Source organism: Microcaecilia unicolor, chromosome 1 (genome assembly GCF_901765095.1).
Source record: "Microcaecilia unicolor chromosome 1, aMicUni1.1, whole genome shotgun sequence".
Lineage (NCBI taxonomy): Eukaryota > Metazoa > Chordata > Amphibia > Gymnophiona > Siphonopidae > Microcaecilia > Microcaecilia unicolor.
This window is the reverse complement of record NC_044031.1, coordinates 702,287,914-702,308,373: the sequence shown is the minus strand read 5'-3', so window position 1 is coordinate 702,308,373 and position 20,460 is coordinate 702,287,914. Positions and strand designations below refer to the sequence as shown.

The following is a 20,460-nucleotide window of genomic DNA, read 5'->3' as shown; positions in this document are numbered from 1 at the left end:
GATTGGTGCCTGGTGGTAACAGATGCCAGCATGAAGGACTGGGCTGTACATTGCCGGGGAAGGCATGCCCAGGGTCTTTGGACACCCGAGGAGTCGGCGTGGTCCATCAATCGCTTGGAGTTGAAAGCGATATTCCAGGCTCTTCTGGCCTTTCACTCGACCCTGGAAGGATTGGCTGTCAGAGTTCTGTCGGACAACACGACAGCAGTGGCCTACATAAATCGACAAGGCGGCTCTCCGTGTCAAGCACTGCCCGCAGAGGCCGCTCAGATATGCCACTGAGCCGAGCTACATCTGCAGTTTCTGTCAACAGCTCACATTGCAGGTCAGAGCAACGTGCAAGCCGATTATCTAAGCAGGAATCAAATCGACCCAGCGGAGTGGGAACTTGCAGACGAAGTATTCCTGCAGATCTGTGCCAAATGGGTGACGCCCATAGCGGATCTTATGGCCTCAAGCGCAAATGCCAAAGTCCCGTGCTTTTACAGCAGACGGAGAGATCCTCGCTCGGCGGGGTTGGATGCCTTGGCTCAACCCGGGCCTCAGGGCCTCCTGTATGTGTTCCCTCTGTGGCCCTTGATAGGGCGAGTACTCCTGCAGATTCGGCTACATCAAGGAGAGGTGGTACTCATCGCCCCGGATTGGCCCAGGAGGCCGTGGTAAGCGGACCTCCGGTGGATGCTGGTGGAGGCTCTCCTTCCGTTACCTCTGGTACCGAATCTGTTGTCTCAGAGACTGGTAACCATGGAGGACGCCTGCCGCTTTGGTCTTAGTGGCATGGCTATTGAGAGGGCGCAATTGAGAGACAAGGGCTACTCTAGTAAAGTCATTTCCACTCTCCTACAGGCCCCCAAGCGTTCCACTTCCGTGGCTTATGCCAGGATTTGGCGCCAATTTGAGGCTTGGTGTGTTGTTAAAGCGATTACACCTATGCGGGCTTCTGTCTCGCCGATACATGACTTTTTGCAGGATGGTTTACAAAAAGGCCTTCCCTATAATTCCCTGCGTGTTCAAGTGGCAGCCTTAGCATGTTTTCGAGGGAAGGTTGCTGGCCTCTCTCTGGCTGCTTGTCCGGATGTGGCACGGTTTCTTAGAGGGGTGCTTCGGCTCCATCCTCCTGTGTGAGCTCCATGCCTGGCCTGGAACCTGAGGTTAGTTTTAACGGCCCTTCAGCGTTTGCCCTTCAAGTCCACTTAGGCGAGCTTCAGAGAAGGATGTGACCCTAAAGACTGTCTTTTTGGTGGCCATTGTATCGGCGAGACGGGTATCTGAGCTCCAGGCGCTGTCCTGTCGAGACCCATTTCTGCAATTCTTAGAGTCCGGAGTTATGGTACGTACTGTGCCGTCCTTCATGCCTAAGGTGGTTTCAGTGTTTCACCTAAACCAGTCTATTTTCCTGCCCTCCTTTTCTAAAGAGGAGTTTCCAGAATCCTTTGGGCAATTGCACCTCCTAGATGTGCGAAGGGCTCTGTTGCAGTATCTACGCATGTCAAATGCCTTTCGGACCTCTGATCATCTTTTTGTTCTGTTATCAGGTCTGCGCAGAGGGTCTCCAGCGTCTAAAGCCACTATAGCCCTTTGGCTCAAGGAAGCTATTTTTTCAGCATATTTGCTCTCTGGCCAGCCTCTGCCTGAAGCCTTTAAGGCGCATTCCACAAGGGCGATTTCCTCTTCCTGGGCTGAAACTGGAGCACTCTCTCTTCAAGAGATATGTAGTGCAGCTAATTGGGCTTCTAAGCTCTCTTTTGCCCGACATTACAGGCTGGATGTGGCTGCCAGGAGAGAAGCCCATTTTGGAGCACAAGTGCTGGCGCATGGTGTGGCATGTTCCCACCCTATCTAGGGATTGCTTTGTTACATCCCACTCGTAATGGATTCATCTGCTTGATGACAAGGAAGGGAAGATTAGGTTATTACCTTGGTAATTTTCTTTCCTTTAGTCATAGTAGATGAATCCATGAGCCCTCCCTCAGTGGTTCATTATATGATTGATGTTTTATGTTAAGTTTTTTCTGTAGATATGTTCCCTCATTGGGAGAAGTTGGAAAACAGTCTTCAGGATTTCTGTTACGTTGCAGGAGGTTGAGTTCGTCCCTCCTTTGAATAGTTGCTCCTGTTCTGGGGCGTTCATCTGCTGTGAGGAAAGTTCATGTTATTATATGTGGCGGTGTCACACTGCTTTGGAAGCTTCAAATACTGAGAGGCAGATGGAGCTAGCTGGCCATGAGGCATTATGGTTTTTCAGTGCTCTCTATGTCCCCCTGCTGGTTGATGGACACAACCCACTCGTAATGGATTCATCTGCTATAACTAAAGGAAAGAAAATTACCAAGGTAATAACCTAATTTTCCCTTGGTGATGGGGAGTAGAGCAGTGCAGCTGTCATTAGTAGTCATTGGTTTAGTTGACTAAATTGTCTCAAAGTGTTGCTGGTTCAATGTTTACTTGATGTTTGCATGCATGCTGTTTTCAGGAAAAACTTGAGGTGGTAGTGCGAGAAATTATGGGCAGTATGGCTGCTTGGTTGCTGCTCCTGTTATCGAGCATCACAAGGTGGATACTTGGGGTGGAGATGTCAACTTGTAAAAAGGATGTTTTTTTGGGGCCTAGCCTTTTCCCAGTCTTTTCCCCTCACATGGGTTGGTCTCGCAGTTTCAAGTCTCCTGAGACTTGAAACTGTATTACTACTACTACTATTTAGCATTTCTATAGCGCTACAAGGCGTTTGACAAGGTACCTCATGAAAGGCTACAGAGGAAATTGGAGGGTCATGGGATAGGAGGAAAAGTCCTATTGTGGATTAAAAACTGGTTGGTATTACCAATCTAAACTTCTGGCACTGCGTTGCTCTAGCTTAGAGAGCTGAGTTGTGGTAGTGAACCAGGAAGCCTGCTATAAGCACCACAACAGTTGCCAAGCTTCCGAATTCCAGAAAAAAGCACTTGGTGAGCCAGATTCTCAAGGACAAGCAGGCTTCTATATTCTCACAAGTGGGTGACGCTGGTCCACGTCACCTGGTCTGGCTTTTGCTATAGTAAAAAAGAGCTTTGTGGGGCGTGAGCTGCGCTCCACTGCGCATGTGCAAGTGCTGTCCCGCCCGTCGAGCAAACAGTCTCCTTAGTTCTCTTTTTTTTTTTTGTGTGTGTGATGAGAAGGTGCGTTTTTTTTTTTTTTGTACTCCCACTCGCCTGGTCTTTTTGAGAGGTGTTAGTGCCTTTTAGCATTTATTCTGCTTTTCTTGGGCCTTACAAACCTGTCCTTTTATTTTTTTCTTTATTTTTATTTTGCTGGGTTTTAGTTTTTTGTAAGTTTTCTTTATTTTCCATAGTCTTTCGGCCATTTTTAGGCCCTGACTTTGGTCAGGTCTTTCCCTTTCTTTTTCTTTGTGCCTTGCCCTTTTCAGGCACCATCGACGAAGTTTTTTCCGTCCATGTCCACGACGATTCCCAGTGGTGTGTACCCGATGCAATAGGTACATAAATAATGCCACACTGGGAAAAGACCAAGGGTCCATCGAGCCCAGCATCCTGTCCACGACAGTGGCCAATCCAGACCAAGGGCACCTGGCAAGCTTCCCAAATGTACTAACATTCTATACATGTTATTCCTGGAATTGTGGATTTTTCCCAAGTCCATTTAGTAGCGGTTTTTGGACTTGTCCTTTAGGAAACCGTCTAACCCACTTTTAAACTCTGCCAAGCTAACCGCCTTCACCATGTTCTCCGGCAACGAATTCCAGAGTTTAATTACGCGTTGGGTGAAGAAAAGTTTTCTCGGATTTGTTTTAAATTTACTACACTGTAGTTTCATCGCATGCTCTTTTTATACCAACTTGGATCAATAATTCTAACATCTTAACAAAAATGCAGTTCAGGCCTAGTCTAAACAGCTAGGAAGCAAAGCCTAATTTGACCTAACTTCTCTCTAGCCTATAGGTGCAGGCCATCCCAAAATTAACCATAACAGCTGGTATAGGAGCAGAATCTTGCAAGATGTCGTTGAATGGAAGACTTTGCAAAGAAGAAAAATCAAAACACCAGTACTGATATCAAGTAATAGTCCCAGTGGTGAGGATGAAGTTGGTACAGTGGCCTCATAAGACAAGTCACTAAAGTTTTTTTTTATTTTTTTTAAATTTGCTTTCAAATAAATCAAAAATTCAGAACAATTCATAACAGCACAACAATAGAATCATTGTAAAATGTGTCTTCAACTCTGCCCACAATGGGGGGGGGGGGGGGGGGGGGGGAGAGATGTGAGGGGATGGGAGATCAAGATATAGTAAATCCATAGGAAAATGGATACAAAAACAACCTCAGTTCTTATTGCAAATTGAGCAGTACCGGCAGGTCTATCCAGCTAGCAAGAAACTGCTGACATTGGCAGGACTACATTAATTTTGTTACTTTTCTATAGCATTACTGCTACTTGTATGTGGCAGTGTTTGAATAATGTGCATAATTGATACAGAACTGATTCGTAACCAAATTTGTGTTCTGTATTTTTGTTAAACTTATTTTTAACTTTTTGACATGACCAAGCTCTTTCTAGATATTCAAATAAAAGGTGGACCAGTTGTAGGGGGTAAGACCTATGAAAATCAGTATATTTTGTTTTTCTATTTAAGCTCCACCCTAAAATACATAAAACTTATTTATAAAATAACACTATCTAGATCAGGCACTTTATTAGGTTAATCCTTGATTGCTGCCTCAATGTCCATCAAGGTTATGGGTATTCTAGAAACCCGACCAACTAGGGCAAGCTGAATTGCCAAGACGGTTTTTAAAAAGCCTCTGGAGGCCTGCATTTTGATGGGGCGAAGGGAACATTTCATCAAGAAACATTAAGAATTTGTGTACAGAATTTGGCCGACACTTTAAATGTGAACAGCATCCTCATTTGTAATAGACCTGTGCACACAAGTTAGGTTTATTATATTCTATTTTTAGCTATATGCTCTGTTTTATATTTATTTGTAACTGTTTACATGGCTATTACTATATTTGTATTTCATCTTGAGTGTGTTAGGAAGAAAGAAACAGTGGTTATAGAATGCTAAGCTTGTGCCTCATGGAAAAATCCTTTATAACATACTTATAAAACAGTGCAAACAACAATTACATTTTATGTTCAGCATACACTGTTTTGTCTTTTCAGGTCTTTCAGGTTGCTCACCAGTCCATGAAATTCTGAATCTAACCAGTCTCATATTCTAAAAGCGGATATGAAGAGTGAAGTTCCTTCTGATGAACCAAAGAGACAGGAAAGCCTGAAGGGGGTCCTGTTGAACCCTGAGCCCATTGGGGCAGCTAAAAGTTTCCCTGCAGAAGTTGACATGATTGCCACCAAAGTGGAAAATGAGTTTTCTCGCTTATGTGATGATGCTCAAAAGCAGCAGAAAGACCTGAGCAGCAACAGAACAGAGCAAGGAAAAGGTACTGTGCGGAAAAAACGCAAGAGCCAGCAGGCTGGCCCTTCGTACTCTCAGAACTGTGATGTCAAAGAAAATCAGGGGGTTTTAGAACTCAGACAGCATCTAGAAGTTCAGAGTGATGAGGATAATGATTCATCCTTTAGTGACTGTGTGTCTTCACCTTCATCTAGTCTGCATTTTGGAGATTCTGACACAGTAACATCTGATGAGGAAAAGGATACTCCAGTAAGACAGTCACAGGCACTATTGAGTAGTTCCAGTAGACCACATAACACAAGTTCACAAAAGTGGGCCCGGACTGAGACGGACTCTGTTTCAGGCTTGTTAATAAAAAGACCATTTCACAGCAGTACTCTAAGGAAACCTCCACTTAGGAAGAGATTTGTGAAAAATACTTCACCGCGAACACAAAAGCAAAAAGAACGGATTTTAATGCAAAGGAAAAAGCGGGTAGTATTAGCACGTAGAAAGTATGCATTGCTACCTAGCTCTAGCAGTTCCAGTGATAATGACCTCACTAGTGAATCCTCCTCAAGTTCTTCTACAGAACGAGAAGAAGACTTATTTGTCTCATCTAATGAAAACCACCAGAACAGTACAACTGTCCCCTCGCGTAAGTATTCAGTCTTTATTTTTAGCTTGGAAAGTGAAGGCAGAAATGCACAAGGATACAAAGGTAAAGGCTAAATAGTTAAATTAGGCCAGTTTTATATATCTGTGCCCTTGAGAGATCCTCAGAGCATGATGGCCAAAGTAATATGATTTTACTAGGGTTACCAATCGGCTAGTATTCAGTTTCTATTAAGGGAAGCCAGCAGAGCCAAATTAACATTATTAGGCCTTAAGCAAAACATACATGTGTAGCCTTCTCCTACTGTGAACTCCTGTTTACTTGGTTCCTTTCTCTTCCCCCCCCTTCTTTTTGTTATTGCTTTCCCCTACATTTTATCTCTCCAGTAGTACTAGGTAAAGTGTGCGTCTTGCTGTGGATGTGGTGGCAATAATAGTTTGGGAGTGAAGCTTGGGTCTAGGCAGGCACATGGTTCAAGTGGGAGTGGTTTAATGACTAGAACTGGAACTACCAAGTTAGCCAGTTCCAGGAGGGAGATTTTAGGCCGATCCTGGATTTCTAACAGTTTTATCCCAGTGGATTACATGACTTCATTAGATAGAATCTGGTCTACAAAAAGTATGAAGGATTGGGATGTAAGTTAAAAAACAGGACTGGACAAAATGTCTCTGTCCTGGAACTGGGTAAGTTGGACTTGCCCAACTACTCTGGTTCGCTGTCCATTGCTCCAAAGGTCCATTTTCATCCTTTACTACCTCTGATACAATCCTGAGATGCCAAAGCTGGACTGCCTGAAAAATGATTTACAGGTAGTGTCAAATGTACAAAAAATTTTACATGTAATAAAAGCTTCACAAATGGAAGAAGCAACAGAAAATATTTAGCTTTCTTTGGTGTTTTTGATAGTACATAACGGAGTGGAAGCAGTATTAGATCAGTTTTCAAAAGGAATGTGCCCAAGTAACAGTAGTGAACTTGGTAAATTTCCAGGACTGAAAACTTTGTTTGACTTCGTATATGCACTGGTACGTTTGTACAAGTGGTCTTCCTCATCTGAAGTTCAGTTATGTAAATTCTAAGGGCCCTCTTTGTGGCCTAGGAATACCCTTCTGTAGGGTCAAAGGGTCTGCGCTTCCACTATGTGTTGGGCCGCCTCCCTAGATCCTTTTGATATTCCATCCCAGTGATATCTCTGCTGTGTAGATACCAGAAGGTGTAACTCTAAGATAATGTCCAGGACCATGGTCTTCTGTCTATCAGGATCTAAGTGAATCATTGGTCATCTATGTAGCTACATGTATTCAATTAAAATGCAACAGTAATTTATATAGACATTGAGTGTTAGTTGTGTGCGTGGCTGAGTTTGTAGTATCAATGAAAGGTGAAGAATACTTGAAAATAAAGACAGAGATAGATTTCAGAGAGAAGGTTTTATTCTTACCAAGTGTTTTCAAAGTACAGACATCAAACAGATTCTGGGTTCAACAGCACAGGGCCCTGCCGTCCGAGAAGAAGCGTTGGGGAGGATTCCAACTTTCTCTCAAAATCTTATCCCTTTTATAGCCACAGATTCCAATAGAAGTCTATTGTGAGGTACATTTTTTTCTAATATTTCTCAATTTCTGAGATCATACTTTCGTATCCGGCCAGATGCGCATCTGTACCATCTGTCTTTCCGTTCTAGCTATTTCAAGAGATTGCCCCATATCCGTTAAAGTCAACATGTTTTTGGAACATTTAGTTTTGTCGTTTACCAAAATATCTTTCTGTTAAGATACCAGTTTCACATCTTTCTTTAGTAATACCTTTCATAACATCTTATGATCTCAGTGCCATCTGATGGAAAATAAGTCCCACTTTAAAAACCTCATTTTATTCCTTTTGCCCATTTTTATTTCATTATAGGTGCTATATTCAATTAGAAAGTTGTACCTGGTTGTGTTAAGACCCATTGTTCAAACCTGCTTTTTGCAGATTCTCAAATATGACATCATTAGCTTGTTATTTGGCCTAGTCAGTACTTTTCAGTTGCTTTTGCCTGTGTAGCTTAGCCCACCACTATTCCAGTGGTAAGTCTGAAGCCAGGCCACATATTAACAGTTATGAGACTTATTTTAACATTCTTCTCCACCTCCCCCCCCCCCCCCCCCCCCCCCCAGGACACTTGATGGTTCCAAAGCTGCATACAGAGTTTAGTTTGCCCCCACAACACTTGCTCAGCACTGGAGCTTGTTACTTCAGCTTTTCCTTCTTGTGAGTAGAGCAGCCTTCCTCTTGACTATATTCTACCCCAGTTTCTGTACTCAGAAGGTGGATCACTGGAAAGCTATGGACACTTTAGCTATCCTTCAGGCTTTGAAACAAGTAATTTGGATTGTTTCAAGGCTTTACAAATTTGTAAATAGTTGCCAATCTTTATCTTGTAAGTTCTGAGCCCTTCTGCCAGGGTCCTCTAAACCTTTAGGCCCTAGGCATCCACTTAGTTTGCCTATGCCTTAATCTGGCGCTTAAATCCATTCGGACTTTTGGAACAGCAATATAATTCTCAACAACTTGATTTGAGGTCACTTTCCCATGCCGGTCAGTTCAGCTGTTTTTTTTCTGGCAGTTCTGGAACCTTTAGCTATCAGGAATAGCTGGGGTCTTGGTATACAGTGACTGAGCTGGTGCACACTCATGGTTTGTGTATCACTCCACTTCCTTCTCGTAGGCTTTCTGTTTAAAAAGGAAAATTATGCTAGAAGAGAAGGAGAGTTGCAGGAACTATGGAGCAAGAGCTGGTTCTCAGTCTCTATGCTCTGATTACAGCTGCCACTTTGTGAGAGCATTGGATTCTTCTAACATTTCAGGGAGAAGGAAATTTTGTGTGGCTAGAGAAGGGTGGAGATGGAGGCCTCTGAAAAGTAGTGATTCCTTGTCATCAACAGCAGATGAATCCATTATCTGATGGGTTGTATCCGCCTACCAGCAGGTGGAGGTAGAGAACACTGAAAGCACATGGTGTTCTTGGACGCCCAGCCCCCTCTGTATTCAGTATATCGCTATCTTTCTCAGCTTCTGGATTTCTGCCTGGGGAGGCTCCTGTGCTTTGCCAGTAGTATAGCGGGGGATGTTGTGGCTGGTGGTGCCCACTTTAAAGGCATACTTGGTTTTCCCTGTCCCTGCCTTACCCCATTCTCCCTCCTCCCGGAGTTCCTCTGTGGCTACCTGCCTCTAACTTTCCTCACAGTAAAAAAAAAAAAAAAAAGAGAGAGAGAGGCTTTCTCCAGAGCTCCTGGTTCGGTGCAGCTTGACCGAAGCTCGTTTGACTCGGTCTCCTGAGGTGAGAGTGGTGCCCAGCTCCTCCAGGGAGGTTCCCACTAACAGCGCTCTGTGCGGGGTAAGTTTTGGTGCGGAGGCGCCATTTTGTTTTCTATATTTGATGGCTACTGAAGGGGTGAAGCGCTGCCTCCACTGTGGGGAAACGCAGATCAGCAGTGGGGCTTTGCAGCACATGCTGCCTTGATGCTAATGCTGGCACGAGCATGTCGGGGCGGTGATTCTTCCCGCCCGAAGGAGTTGGCAACGGGCACCATCTTGGAGGGTGCCGCGTGACTCGACCCTCGCGGTTGCGGAGGGGTCTGAGTGCAGGGGTACGCCTCGTTTTGAGGTTTCTAGTGGAGCTATTGCATCCGCTTCCCCCAATGTGGGGGCGGATGCACAGGGTGAGTTTTTCTCCCCTGAATTTGTGCTGGTGATGCATAAGGCTTTTATATTAAAAAGAGCACTGCCTGAGGCTCCTGACAATTCCTTTCAGACTGGGTTGCCTCCAGTTCTTGATAGCCCAGTGTCTGATGGAGACTTTATTTCTTCCCCCGAGGTTTTGGCTGACGCTAAGCGTAGACAATTGAATACCCCGTCTGAGGGGGACTCTTCACCCTGTTCTCCCCCGTGGTCTAGTTTCAGGGAGTCTTAGGGGTCTGGCAGGCCCTCACGGACTGATGATCCAGATGAGGGTGGCTGCTTGCCACAGGAGTTGGATGACCCTAAAGCAGTTCGGATTTTCCACCGCGACGAGCTGCCAGCTCTCATTCGAGACGAGGGCGCTGCCTCTTCTATTAATCCTCAGATGGCTAGTACTAAGAAGCCTTCTCGGGCTTTTCCCGTGCATGCTTCCATCCAAGAGCTTATTTCAGCTCAATGGTCTGACCCTGATGCTCCCTTGAAGGTCGCCAGGGCTATGTGTCACCTTTACCCTCTGAGGGAAAGTCAGTTGGCCCTCTTTGGGATGCCTAAAGTGGATGTGTTAGTCATGGCTGTGACTAAAAATACTCTCCCGGTGGAGGGAGGGGTCGCTTTGAAAGATATGCAGGACCGGCAGCTGGAATCCACGCTGAAGCGGTCCTTTGACATCTTGGGTCTGTCCTTAAGGGCAGCTATTTGCAGTTCCTATGCAGCCCGGGCCTGCCTTTCCTGGTTGCAGCTGGTGGTTGAGCAGCCTGCCGATGGAGCGGGTTCCCTCGCTGAGGTCGGCCCGTGTATGGAGTCTGTCCTGTCATTTTTAGCTGATGCCCTTTATGATCTGGTCAGAGCTTCGGCTCAGCAGATGTCGGTGGCGGTTGCTGCTTGCCGCCTTCTTTAGCTCTGGCATTGGGCGGCTGACATGGCCTCTAAACAAAGGCTGATGAGGTTACCCTTTCAGGGACGTCTTTTTTATTTGGGGAGGATTTGGAGAAGATTGTTAAGGACCTAGGGGTCTAAGTAAAAAAACGGCTGCCTAAGGATAGGCTGAGGCCTTCTTCCAAAAGTCCTTCTTTCCCCTCCTCTTCCAGGCCACTTTTTCGAGAAGCTCACAGATATCGCCCAGCTCAACGTACCCGTTTCCAGCAGAGGAACTCCTTTCGTTCGGACAAACGCGCTGCGGTGTCCGGGCAATGTCCAGGAGTTCAGGGGCATCCTCCACATTGATGGGGCGCTGATCTATTCGTCCGTTCCCGCAGTAAGGGGTCGTCTCTCCCTCTTGAGGAGTGGACCAAGATTACTTTGGATCAGTGGGTTCTGGACCTGATCAGAGAAGGTTACCGACTAGAATTCGCTGCCCCGTTGGGAGACGCGTTTTTGGAGTCCTGATGTGGCATTGCTGTCAAGCGGGCGGCAGTAAACGAGACCTTGCAGGTGTTCGGAGCGGTGGTTCCGATTCCTCCCAATGAACGCGGCTGCGGTCTCTTGTGGTGCCTCAAAAAGGTGGGTCGTTCAGACCTATCCTCGACTTACGCAGAGTCAACGAGGCCTTAGGAGTGCGACACTTCCGTATGGAAACCCTTGCACTCCATCATTGCGGCTGTACAGCCAGGAGAGTTTCTCACGTCTCTGGACCTCAAGGAAATGTATTTGCATATTCCCATCTGGCCGCCACATCAGCGGTATTGAGCCAACATTTCCAGTTTCGCGCCTTGCCTTTCGGCCTGGCAACTGCCCCTTGGACTTTTTCCAAGGTGATGGTAGTGGTGGCTCCCTTTCTCAGGCGAGAGGGTATCAGAGTTCACCCTTATCTCGACAACTGGTTCATCAGAGCGGATACTACATACGAAAGCCGACTTGCCATAGCCAGAGTTGTTACAGTTTTTCAGACTCTAAGCTTGGGTAGTCAATATGCCCAAAAGTCACCTGACCTCCTCTGTCTCTCAGTATTTGGGGGTCCAGTTCGACATGGCTTTGGGGTTCATTTTTCTTCCCGACAGCAGGCGTCTCAAGCTTTAGAATCAGGTCTGCCTGTTTCTGCGGATGCCTCACCCTCAAGCTTGGGACTTTGTTCAGCTCCTGGGATCAATGACGGCCACCATAGAGGTGGTTCCCTGGGCGAGAGCTCACATGAGGCCGCTGCAACTTGCTCTGCTTCAGTAATGGTCTCCGATTTCCCTGTAATACCAATGCAGACTAAGGTGGCTTCCTGCGGCCCAGCGCAGTATGGATTGGTGGCTTTCCGACAGCATGCTGCGGCAGGGGATGCCACTGGCTCTTCCTTTTTGGTGTCTAGTGGTACAGATGCCAGCCTTTTGGGCTGGGGAGCTCATTGCCGGGGATGCTATGCTCAGGGTCAGTGGACATCCGTGGAAGCGGGATGGTCCATCAATTGCTTGGAACTGTGAGCGATATTCTAGGCTCTTCTGGCCTTCCACAGGATGCTGAAGGGTCTTCCTGTCCGAGTTCTGTCAGAAAACACGACAGCAGTGACCTACATCAACCGTCAGGGCGGCACTCTGTGCAGGGCCCTGGCTGCGGAGGCATCTCGGATTTGCGACTGGGCAGAACGCCACCTAGAGCTGCTGTCCACGGCTCACATAGCCGGTCAGAGCAACGTACTAGCCGATTTCCTCAGCAGACATCAAATCGACCCGACGGAATGGGAACTGACAGAAGAAGCTTTTCTTCAGATTTGTGCCAAATGGCGGACTTCAGGCTTGGACCTCATGGTGTCAAGCGTAAACGCCAAAGTCCCTCGCTTTTTCAGCAGAAGGAGAGATCCTCGCTCAGCAAGGTTGGATGCCCTGGCTCAACCTTGGCCCTTGGGCCTCCTGTATGTGTTCCCTTCTTGGCCCTTGATAGGGCGAGTACTACTTCGGATTCACCTGCACCGAGGATTGGTGATTCTCATCGCCCCAGATTGGCCAAGGCGTCCGTGGTACACGGATCTCCAGCAGATGCTTGTGGACGCACCTCTTCCTTTGCCTCTGGTTCCGAACTTATTAGTTTAGGGTCCGGTGACTATGGAAGTTCCTTGCCGCTTTGGCCTTACGGCCTGGCTCTTGAGAGGGGGCAATTGAGGGACAAGGGCTATTCTAATAGGGTTATTGTCACACTCTTGCAGGCTCGCACGCGGTCTACCTCTGCGACTTATGCTCGGATCTGGTGCACTTTGGAGTCATGGTTTACTCCAAAGTCTATCTCACCGACTCTGGCAACAGTCTCGCTTTTGCAGGACGGGCTACAAAAGGGCCTGGCCTACAATTCCCTTCGAGGTCAAGTGGCAACATTGGCCTGCTTCCGGGGGAAAGTCTCGGGCTTGTCCCTTGCTGCTCATCTGGATATTGTCCAATTTCTCAGGGTGGCGCTTTGTCTCCATCCTCCTTTGCGGTCGATCTGTCAGGCTTGGAACTTGGGGCTCGAGTTGAAGGCGCTCCAGCGATCTCCATTTGAGCCTCTTAAACGGGCTTCTGAGAAGGATGTGAATCTCAATACAGTTTTTTTAGTAGCAATAACGTCGGCAAGAAGAGTGTCTGAGCTTCAGGCTCTTTCCTGTCGGGATCCTTTTCTACAGCTCTCGGAATCCGGGGTAACTGTTCGTACGGTGCCTTCCTTTCTGCCTAAGGTGGTTTCAGCTTTTCACCTGAACCAGCCCATTTTTTTTCTTTTCTTTTGTAAGGAGGAGTTTCCAGACTCCTTTGGGCAATTGCGCCTTTTGGATGTCCGCAGGTTTCTGTTGTAGTATCTGCAGATGTCAAATGAGTTTAGGAATTCTGATCATTTATTTGTTCTGTTGGCAGGTCCCCGATGGGAGTTTGTCGTCTAAGGCCTCTATAGCCCGATGGATTAAGGAACTCATTTTTTCTGCGTATCTGCTTTCAGAGCGGACACCTCCTGAAGCGTTTAAAGCGCACTCTACGTGGGTAATTTCCTCTTCGTGGGCTGAAACGGGTGTCTTTTCTCTTCGAGATCTGGCGTGCGGCTACCTGGGCTTCTCAGCTCTCTTTGGTGTGGCATTTCAGGCTGGATGTGTCAGCGCGGCAGGATGCACATTTTGGAGCGCAAGTGCTTGCTCATGGAGTTGCCTGTTCCATATCATCATGCTGATCAATCCATAGACTGGTGGGTTGTGTCCATCTACCAGCAGGTGGAGATAGAGAGCAATCCTTTTGCCTCCCTATATGTGGTCATGTGCTGCCGGAAACTCCTCAGTATGTTCTCTATCTCAGCAGGTGGTGGTCACACACAGCAGCAGCTCTGGCTAGGCCTCCAAGCCTAATTTTTAGGTTTTGTTGAGTGCCTGGGGTTGAGGGCTCTTCTTGAGCAAGTGCAAACCTGGTGGCGCCAGGTCCCTCCTTTTCTCCCCCCTCCCGCTGGCTCCGTTAAAAAAAAAAAAAAAAATTTTTGGACGTCCTTAAGGGCGTTTATTTCGACGTTTATTTAAACGTTTATTGCAGCTACTCACTGGGACACCAGGTCGTTACAGCTCGGAGCGAGAAGCAGGTAATTTTTACCTTTTTATAGCGGGCAGGGGGTTCCCCGATTGATCTCCACGTGGCCTATGGCGTCGGAGGGCGAGGGCGCGAAGAATCGCTCCCCGGACCGCGTGTGCGCTTCTAGCGGGGATGCGGGGGTTTTAAAGTCTGATTCGCCCTTGTGGGGTGTCAGTTTGGAGGCCGGTCAGTGTCCCGGGTCTTCCTCCGGCGCGGCGGTTTTTCCCGCCATAAACGCCCATCCCCCGCTGCTCGCCTCCGCCATCTTGGCCGGCCACTCTGCTCGGACGGCTTCTTCTTGGGCCGCCCTTGAGCTGGGAGACGTTCATGCCATGGCCGCCCTTGATTTGGGCGACGGCAAAAAAGCGGCTAAAGCTAAGCGCCGTTCTTCCCGCGCGGCTCCTTCGCGGAGTGTCGCGCCGGGCGCCATCTTGGATGCGCAGCATGTTGCTCCCCCACTCTTGTGAGCGCCGGTTGAGGGTGCGTCTAGGGCTGTGGCCCAGGCTGCTGAAATACACAGTCTGGGGGGTTTCTCCCCCGAGTTTATTTTGCTGCTGCATCAGGCTTTCCTTATGCAAAACGCTGCCCCTTCTCCCTTGTCCGATAATGGGGTTGAGGCCCCCGGAAGTAAATGCCCTCGGGTGGATTCCCAGGCCTTAGAGGACGCTGTTTCCTCTGATGTAGATGAGGGCAGCGTATCTGAGTTCTCCCAACGGTCCTTTGGGGATTCCTTGGAGGAGACGGATTCCCGCTCGGATGGAGCGGATGACCCCTCTGCAGCACGGATCTTTCGCTCAGAGGATTAGCCCAACCTGTTACTGCAGGCCATGAGCATTTTGAAGATTTCCTCGCCAGAGGACGTCTCTCCCTCAGCCCCTGTTGGCTCTGCCATTATGCTGGGGACGAAGCGCCCGCCTAGAACCTTCCACGTGCATGATGCCATGCACACCTTAATTTCGGCTCAATGGGATGTCCCGGAAGCGAGCCTCAAAGTGGCTAGGGCTATGTCCCGCCTCTATCCTTTGCCTGAAAGTGAACGTGAGGCCTTTCTTTGGCCTACCGTGGATTCTTTAATCACTGCGGTGACTAAGAAGACTGCGTTGCCGGTGGAAGGTGGCACGGCCCTAAAGGACGCCCAAGACAGAAGATTGGAAGCGGCTTTAAGGTTGTCCTTCGAGGCGGCTGCCTTAAGCTTGTAGGCCTCAGTTTGTGGCCAGGGCGTGCCTGACGATTGTGCAGCGGGCTTCCCCCTCGGATCCTTCCTTGAGGGCTGACTGGCTGGCCCTGGAATCGGGCTTGGCTTATTTGGCAGACTTACTGTATGATGTCTTGAGAGCCTCGGCTAAAGGCATGGCTCAGACAATCTCTGCGCGGCGCTGGCTTTGGCTGAAACATTGGTCTGCGGACCACGCCTCTAAGTCCCGCCTGGCTAAGTTGCCTTTTAAAGGCAAGCTGCTCTTTGGGGTCGAGCTGGATAAAATCGTGACCGATCTCGGCACGTCTAAGGGCAAGAGGTTACCAGAGGTCAGGGCTCGGGCCAGTGCTCGCCCCTGTATCTCCAGAGGACGGTTTCAAGAACCCGTCGGTACCACCCGGGCAAGTCGGGCTCCTCTGCCCCCTCTTCCTTCAAAAGGAACTTCTCCCCCAAGCAGCATTCCTTTCGCAGAGACCGCCGTCCCGGAGGTACGCCCTCCGGTTCTCCCCCAGGGTCTCGTACCCAATGACGGGGTCCTGGTCCATGGCCCAGTGCAGATTGGAGGATGCCTGTCCTCATTTCTGGGCGAGTGGACCAAAGTAACTTCAGACGCTTGGGTGCTGGAAGTCATCAGAGACGGCTACAAGTTAGAGTTCTGCCGACCCTTAAGAGACGGGTTTGTACTCTCTCCCTGCAAGTCTCCGGTCAAAGCTGTGGCAGTGCAGCAGACGGACAACCTGATCCGCCTGGGTGCGGTCGTTCCAGTGCCAGAAAATCAGACTGGCAAGGGACGTTACTCCATTTACTTTGTGGTACCAAGGAAAAGGAGGTTCTGTCCGGCCTATCCTCGACCTCAAAGGGGTCAATCGGGCCTTGAAAGTGCGGCACTTTCGCATGGAGACTCTCCACTCTGTTATAGCGGCAGTGAAGGCAGGAGAGTTCTTGGCTTCCTTGGACATCAAGGAAGCGTACCTGCATATTCCCATCTGGCCTCCTCATCAACGCTTTCTGCGTTTTGCAGTCCTGGGCCGACACTTCCAGTTCAGAGCCCTCCCTTTCGGGTTGGCTACTGCTCCGCGGACCTTCTCCAAAGTAATGGTGGTCATCGCGGCCTTCCTGCGAAAGGAAGGAGTACAAGTCCATCCTTATCTGGACGACTGGTTGATTCGAGCCCCCTCTTATGCAGAGTGCGGCAAAGCTGTGGACCGGGTGGTTGCTCTTTTGAGCTCCCTGGGGTGGATCATCAACTGGAAGAAGAGCCAGCTGCACCCGACTCAGTCCCTGGAGTATCTGGGAGTTCGATTCGACACCCAAGTGGGCAGAGTGTTCCTGCCAGACAATCGGATTGTCAAGCTTCAGGCTCAGGTGGACCAGTTCCTAGTAGCCTCTCCTCTTCGGGCTTGGGACTATGTGCAGCTGTTGGGCTCTATGACGGCCACGATGGAAGTAGTGCCCTGGGCCAGGGCTCATATGAGACCACTACAACACTCTCTGCTGCAGCACTGGACTCTGATGTCGGAGGATTATGCTGTGCGCCTTCCTTTGGACCCAGCAGTGCGCAAGGCGCTGAGCTGGTGGATGCAGACAGACAAGTTGTCTGCAGGAATGCCTCTGGTGACCCCGGAGTGGATTGTCGTCACGACGGACGCCTCTTTGTCGGGCTGGGGAGCCCACTGCTTGGGAAGGACAGCGCAGGGGCTCTGGTCTCCTGCAGAGGCAAAGTGGTCTATCAACCTCCTGGAACTCAGAGCCATTCGGTTGGCGCTTTTGGAGTTCATCCCGGTACTGGCGTTGAAGCCAGTACGGGTCCTGTCGGACAATGCCACGGCTGTGGCCTATGTCAACCGCCAGGGAGGTACCAAGAGCGCCCCTCTAGCAAAGGAGGCCATGAATCTATGCCAGTGGGCGGAAGCGAACCTGGAACAGCTGTCAGCGGCCCACATTGCCGGAGTCATGAATGTCAAGGCGTACTTTCTCAGTCGCCATACCTTGGAGCCCGGAGAGTGGCAGCTATCTGCTCAGGCGTTCTTGGACATCACGAAGCGCTGGGGCCAGCCGAGCCTAGATCTGATGGCGTCATCGGCCAATTGCCAAGTGCCGCGCTTTTTCAGCAGAGGACGGGACCCTCGATCCCTGGGAGTAGATGCTCTTCTCCAACAGTGGCCGACACAAGAGTTTCTCTATGTGTTCCCGCCCTGGCCCATGTTGGGCAGGGTGCTAGACCGGGTGGCAAAGCATCCGGGCCGGATAATCCTGGTGGGTCCGGACTGGCCCAGACATCCCTGGTATGCGGTCTTGATCAGGCTCTCAGTCGACGATCCTCTGCGGCTGCCAGTGGAGCAGGGCCTGTTACATCAGGGTCCCGTGGTGATGGAGGATCCCTCCCCCTTTGGTCTTACGGCCTGGCTATTGAGCGGCAGCGTCTGAGAAAGAAGGGCTTCTCAGACAAGGTCATCGCCACTATGCTGAGAGCGAGGAAGCGCTCTACTTCTACTGCTTACGCCAGGGTTTGGCGTATCTTTGCAGCGTGGTGTGAAGCAGGCTCACTTTCTCCCTTCACTGCTCCAATTTCTTCAGTGTTGGCGTTCCTGCAAGAAGGTCTGGAGAAAGGCCTGTCGCTCAGTTCCCTTAAAGTCCAGGTAGCGGCTCTGACTTGCTTCAGGGGCCGCCTGAAGGGTGTTTCCCTGGCTTCGCAGCCAGATGTGGTGCGCTTTCTCAAGGGAGTTAATCACTTGCGCCCTCCTCTGCACTCAGTGGTGCCTGCGTGGAATCTCAACTTGGTGCTAAGAGCATTGCAGAAGCCGCCTTTTGAACCCTTGTCGAGGGCATCTCTGAAAGACCTGACGTTGAAAGCAGTCTTTTTGGTGGCTATCACTTCAGCCAGAAGAGTTTCCGAGCTCCAGGCGCTCTCATGTAGAGAGCCTTTTCTGCAGTTCACTGAGGCAGGAGTGACTATTCGCACAGTGCCTTCCTTCCTGCCCAAGATTGTTTCTCGCTTCCATGTGAATCAGCAGCTCTGTCTCCCTTCCTTTCGTAGGGAGGACTACCCAGAGGAATACTCTGCTCTCAAATATCTGGATGTGAGACGTGTCATCATCAGATACTTGGAAGTGACCAATGATTTCCGGAAATCGGATCATCTGTTTGTCCTGTTTGCAGGTCCTCGTAAGGGTCTGCAGGCTGCTAAGCCTACAGTGGCAAGATGGGTCAAGGAAGCCATTGCAGCGGCTTATGTGGCCGCGGGGAAGGTGCCGCCTATCCAGCTGAAGGCTCACTCCACTAGAGCTCAGGCGGCCTCGATGGCAGAGGCCGGGTCCGTCTCCTTGGAAGAGATTTGCAAGGCGGCAACTTGGGCTTCGGCCCATACCTTCTCCAGGCATTACCGCTTGACTGGCTGCTCGGGCGGAGGCCCGGTTTGGAGCTTCAGTGTTGCGGTCAGGGATTTCTATGTCCCGCCCTGGGTGAGTACTGCTTTGGTACATCCCACCAGTCTATGGATTGATCAGCATGATGATATGGAAGGTAAAATTATGTATCATACCTGATAATTTTCTTTCCATTAATCATAGCTGATCAATCCATAGCCCCTCCCAGATATCTGTATTGTTTATATTCTGGTTGCATTTCAGGTTCAAGTTTAGTCTTCAGTTCCTGTTCAGGAGGACTTCGTGTTCAAGTTTTTCAATGGATTCTTCAAGAGTTGAGACTAATTTGTGTTACAGTGAGCTGCTGCATTCCTCTCCCCTCCGTTTTACGGGGCTGGATTGAGACTTAAATTCTGCCGGCGCTCCCTCCCGCTTCGTGCGGCAGTAGGGCAGTTTTGTACCCCTCCCGCTTCGGCGGTGTTAGGGTCAGTCAGCTCCTCCCGCGGTTGCGGTTGCAGGATAAGCCAGATCCCCCCCGCATCGGCGGGTGTGGTGTCCCTCCCCCGCTCCGCGGGGATGAGCTGGACGGATTCCCCTCCCCCACTTGTGTGGGGATGAGCTGGGTTAATTCCCCTCCCCCGTTTCGGCGGTGGTGAGCTGGGCAGAGTGTCCCTTCGTGGGTGTAATTCTCTAAGTGCTGAGTCCTGCGGATGGAGCTTGGATATCGACATACTGAGGAGTTTCCGGCAGCACATGACCACATATAGGGAGGCAAAAGGATTGCTCTCTATCTCCACCTGCTGGTAGATGGACACAAACCACCAGTCTATGGATTGATCAGCTATGATTAATGGAAAGAAAATTATCAGGTATGATACATAATTTTACCTTCCCACCCTACTTAGGGAGTGCTTTGGTACATCCTATCAGTTAATGGATTCATCTGCTGTTGATGACAAGGAGGGGAAAATTAGGTTCTTACCTTGATAATTTTCTTTTCCTTTAGTCACAGCAGATGAATCCATGATCCCTCCCTGTCGGACTTTAGTTTTTGTACAGACGTTGCATACAGACATTGTGCCTCATCAGGAGTACTTGTAGACAAGCTATCAGAGTTACTACATGCTGTTTTTATTGCAGGAGGTACCTCCTTTGTTTGGTTATTGATCCGGTTCAGGGGCGTTTGTTCTCTGTGAGGAAAGCTTATTTTGCCTTTCTTATTCACTCTGCTTTGGAAATTTCATATACTGAAGGCAGAGGGGGCTGGGAGTCCAGGAACACCACGTGCTTTCAGTGTTCTCTATCTCCATTCGGAGAACTCTGACAGACGTTCTTGGTCTGAGGAACCAGAGTCAGGTGCGGATTTACCACAGGATCTGGATGATCCCTCCGCGGTGAGGATTTTCCACCGTGGTGAGCTGCCAGCGCTTATTTCAGATACCCTGCAGGCCCTCTCGATTGAAGATCCTGACAGTGGCATGGCCTCCTCGGGTAATCCCAGGATGGCTAGTACCAAGAAAGCTGCTCGGGCCTTCCCTTTGCATGACTCCATCCTAGAGCTTGTTTTGGCTCAGTGGGCTGACCCCGAGGGACCTTTGAGAGTTTCCAGGGCTATGGGGCAGTTATACCCTCTGCGTGAGGGACATATGGCTCGTTTTCAAATGCCTACAGTGGAT

General features: G+C 49.4%; 1 protein-coding gene across 5 annotated transcripts in view; it reads left to right on the top strand.

The window, feature by feature from the left end:
* The window catches only part of RNF111 (ring finger protein 111), a 272,738-nt gene that overhangs the window by 21,993 nt on the left and 230,285 nt on the right, over positions 1 to 20,460 (top strand). For all 5 annotated transcript variants that reach the window (XM_030188739.1, XM_030188758.1, XM_030188754.1 and 2 more), the window contains exon 2: positions 5,161 to 6,050. In XM_030188739.1, coding sequence (XP_030044599.1) covers positions 5,228 to 6,050 — 823 coding nt within the window. In that variant the 5' untranslated portion in view covers positions 5,161 to 5,227. The remainder of the gene's footprint in view (positions 1 to 5,160; positions 6,051 to 20,460) is intronic.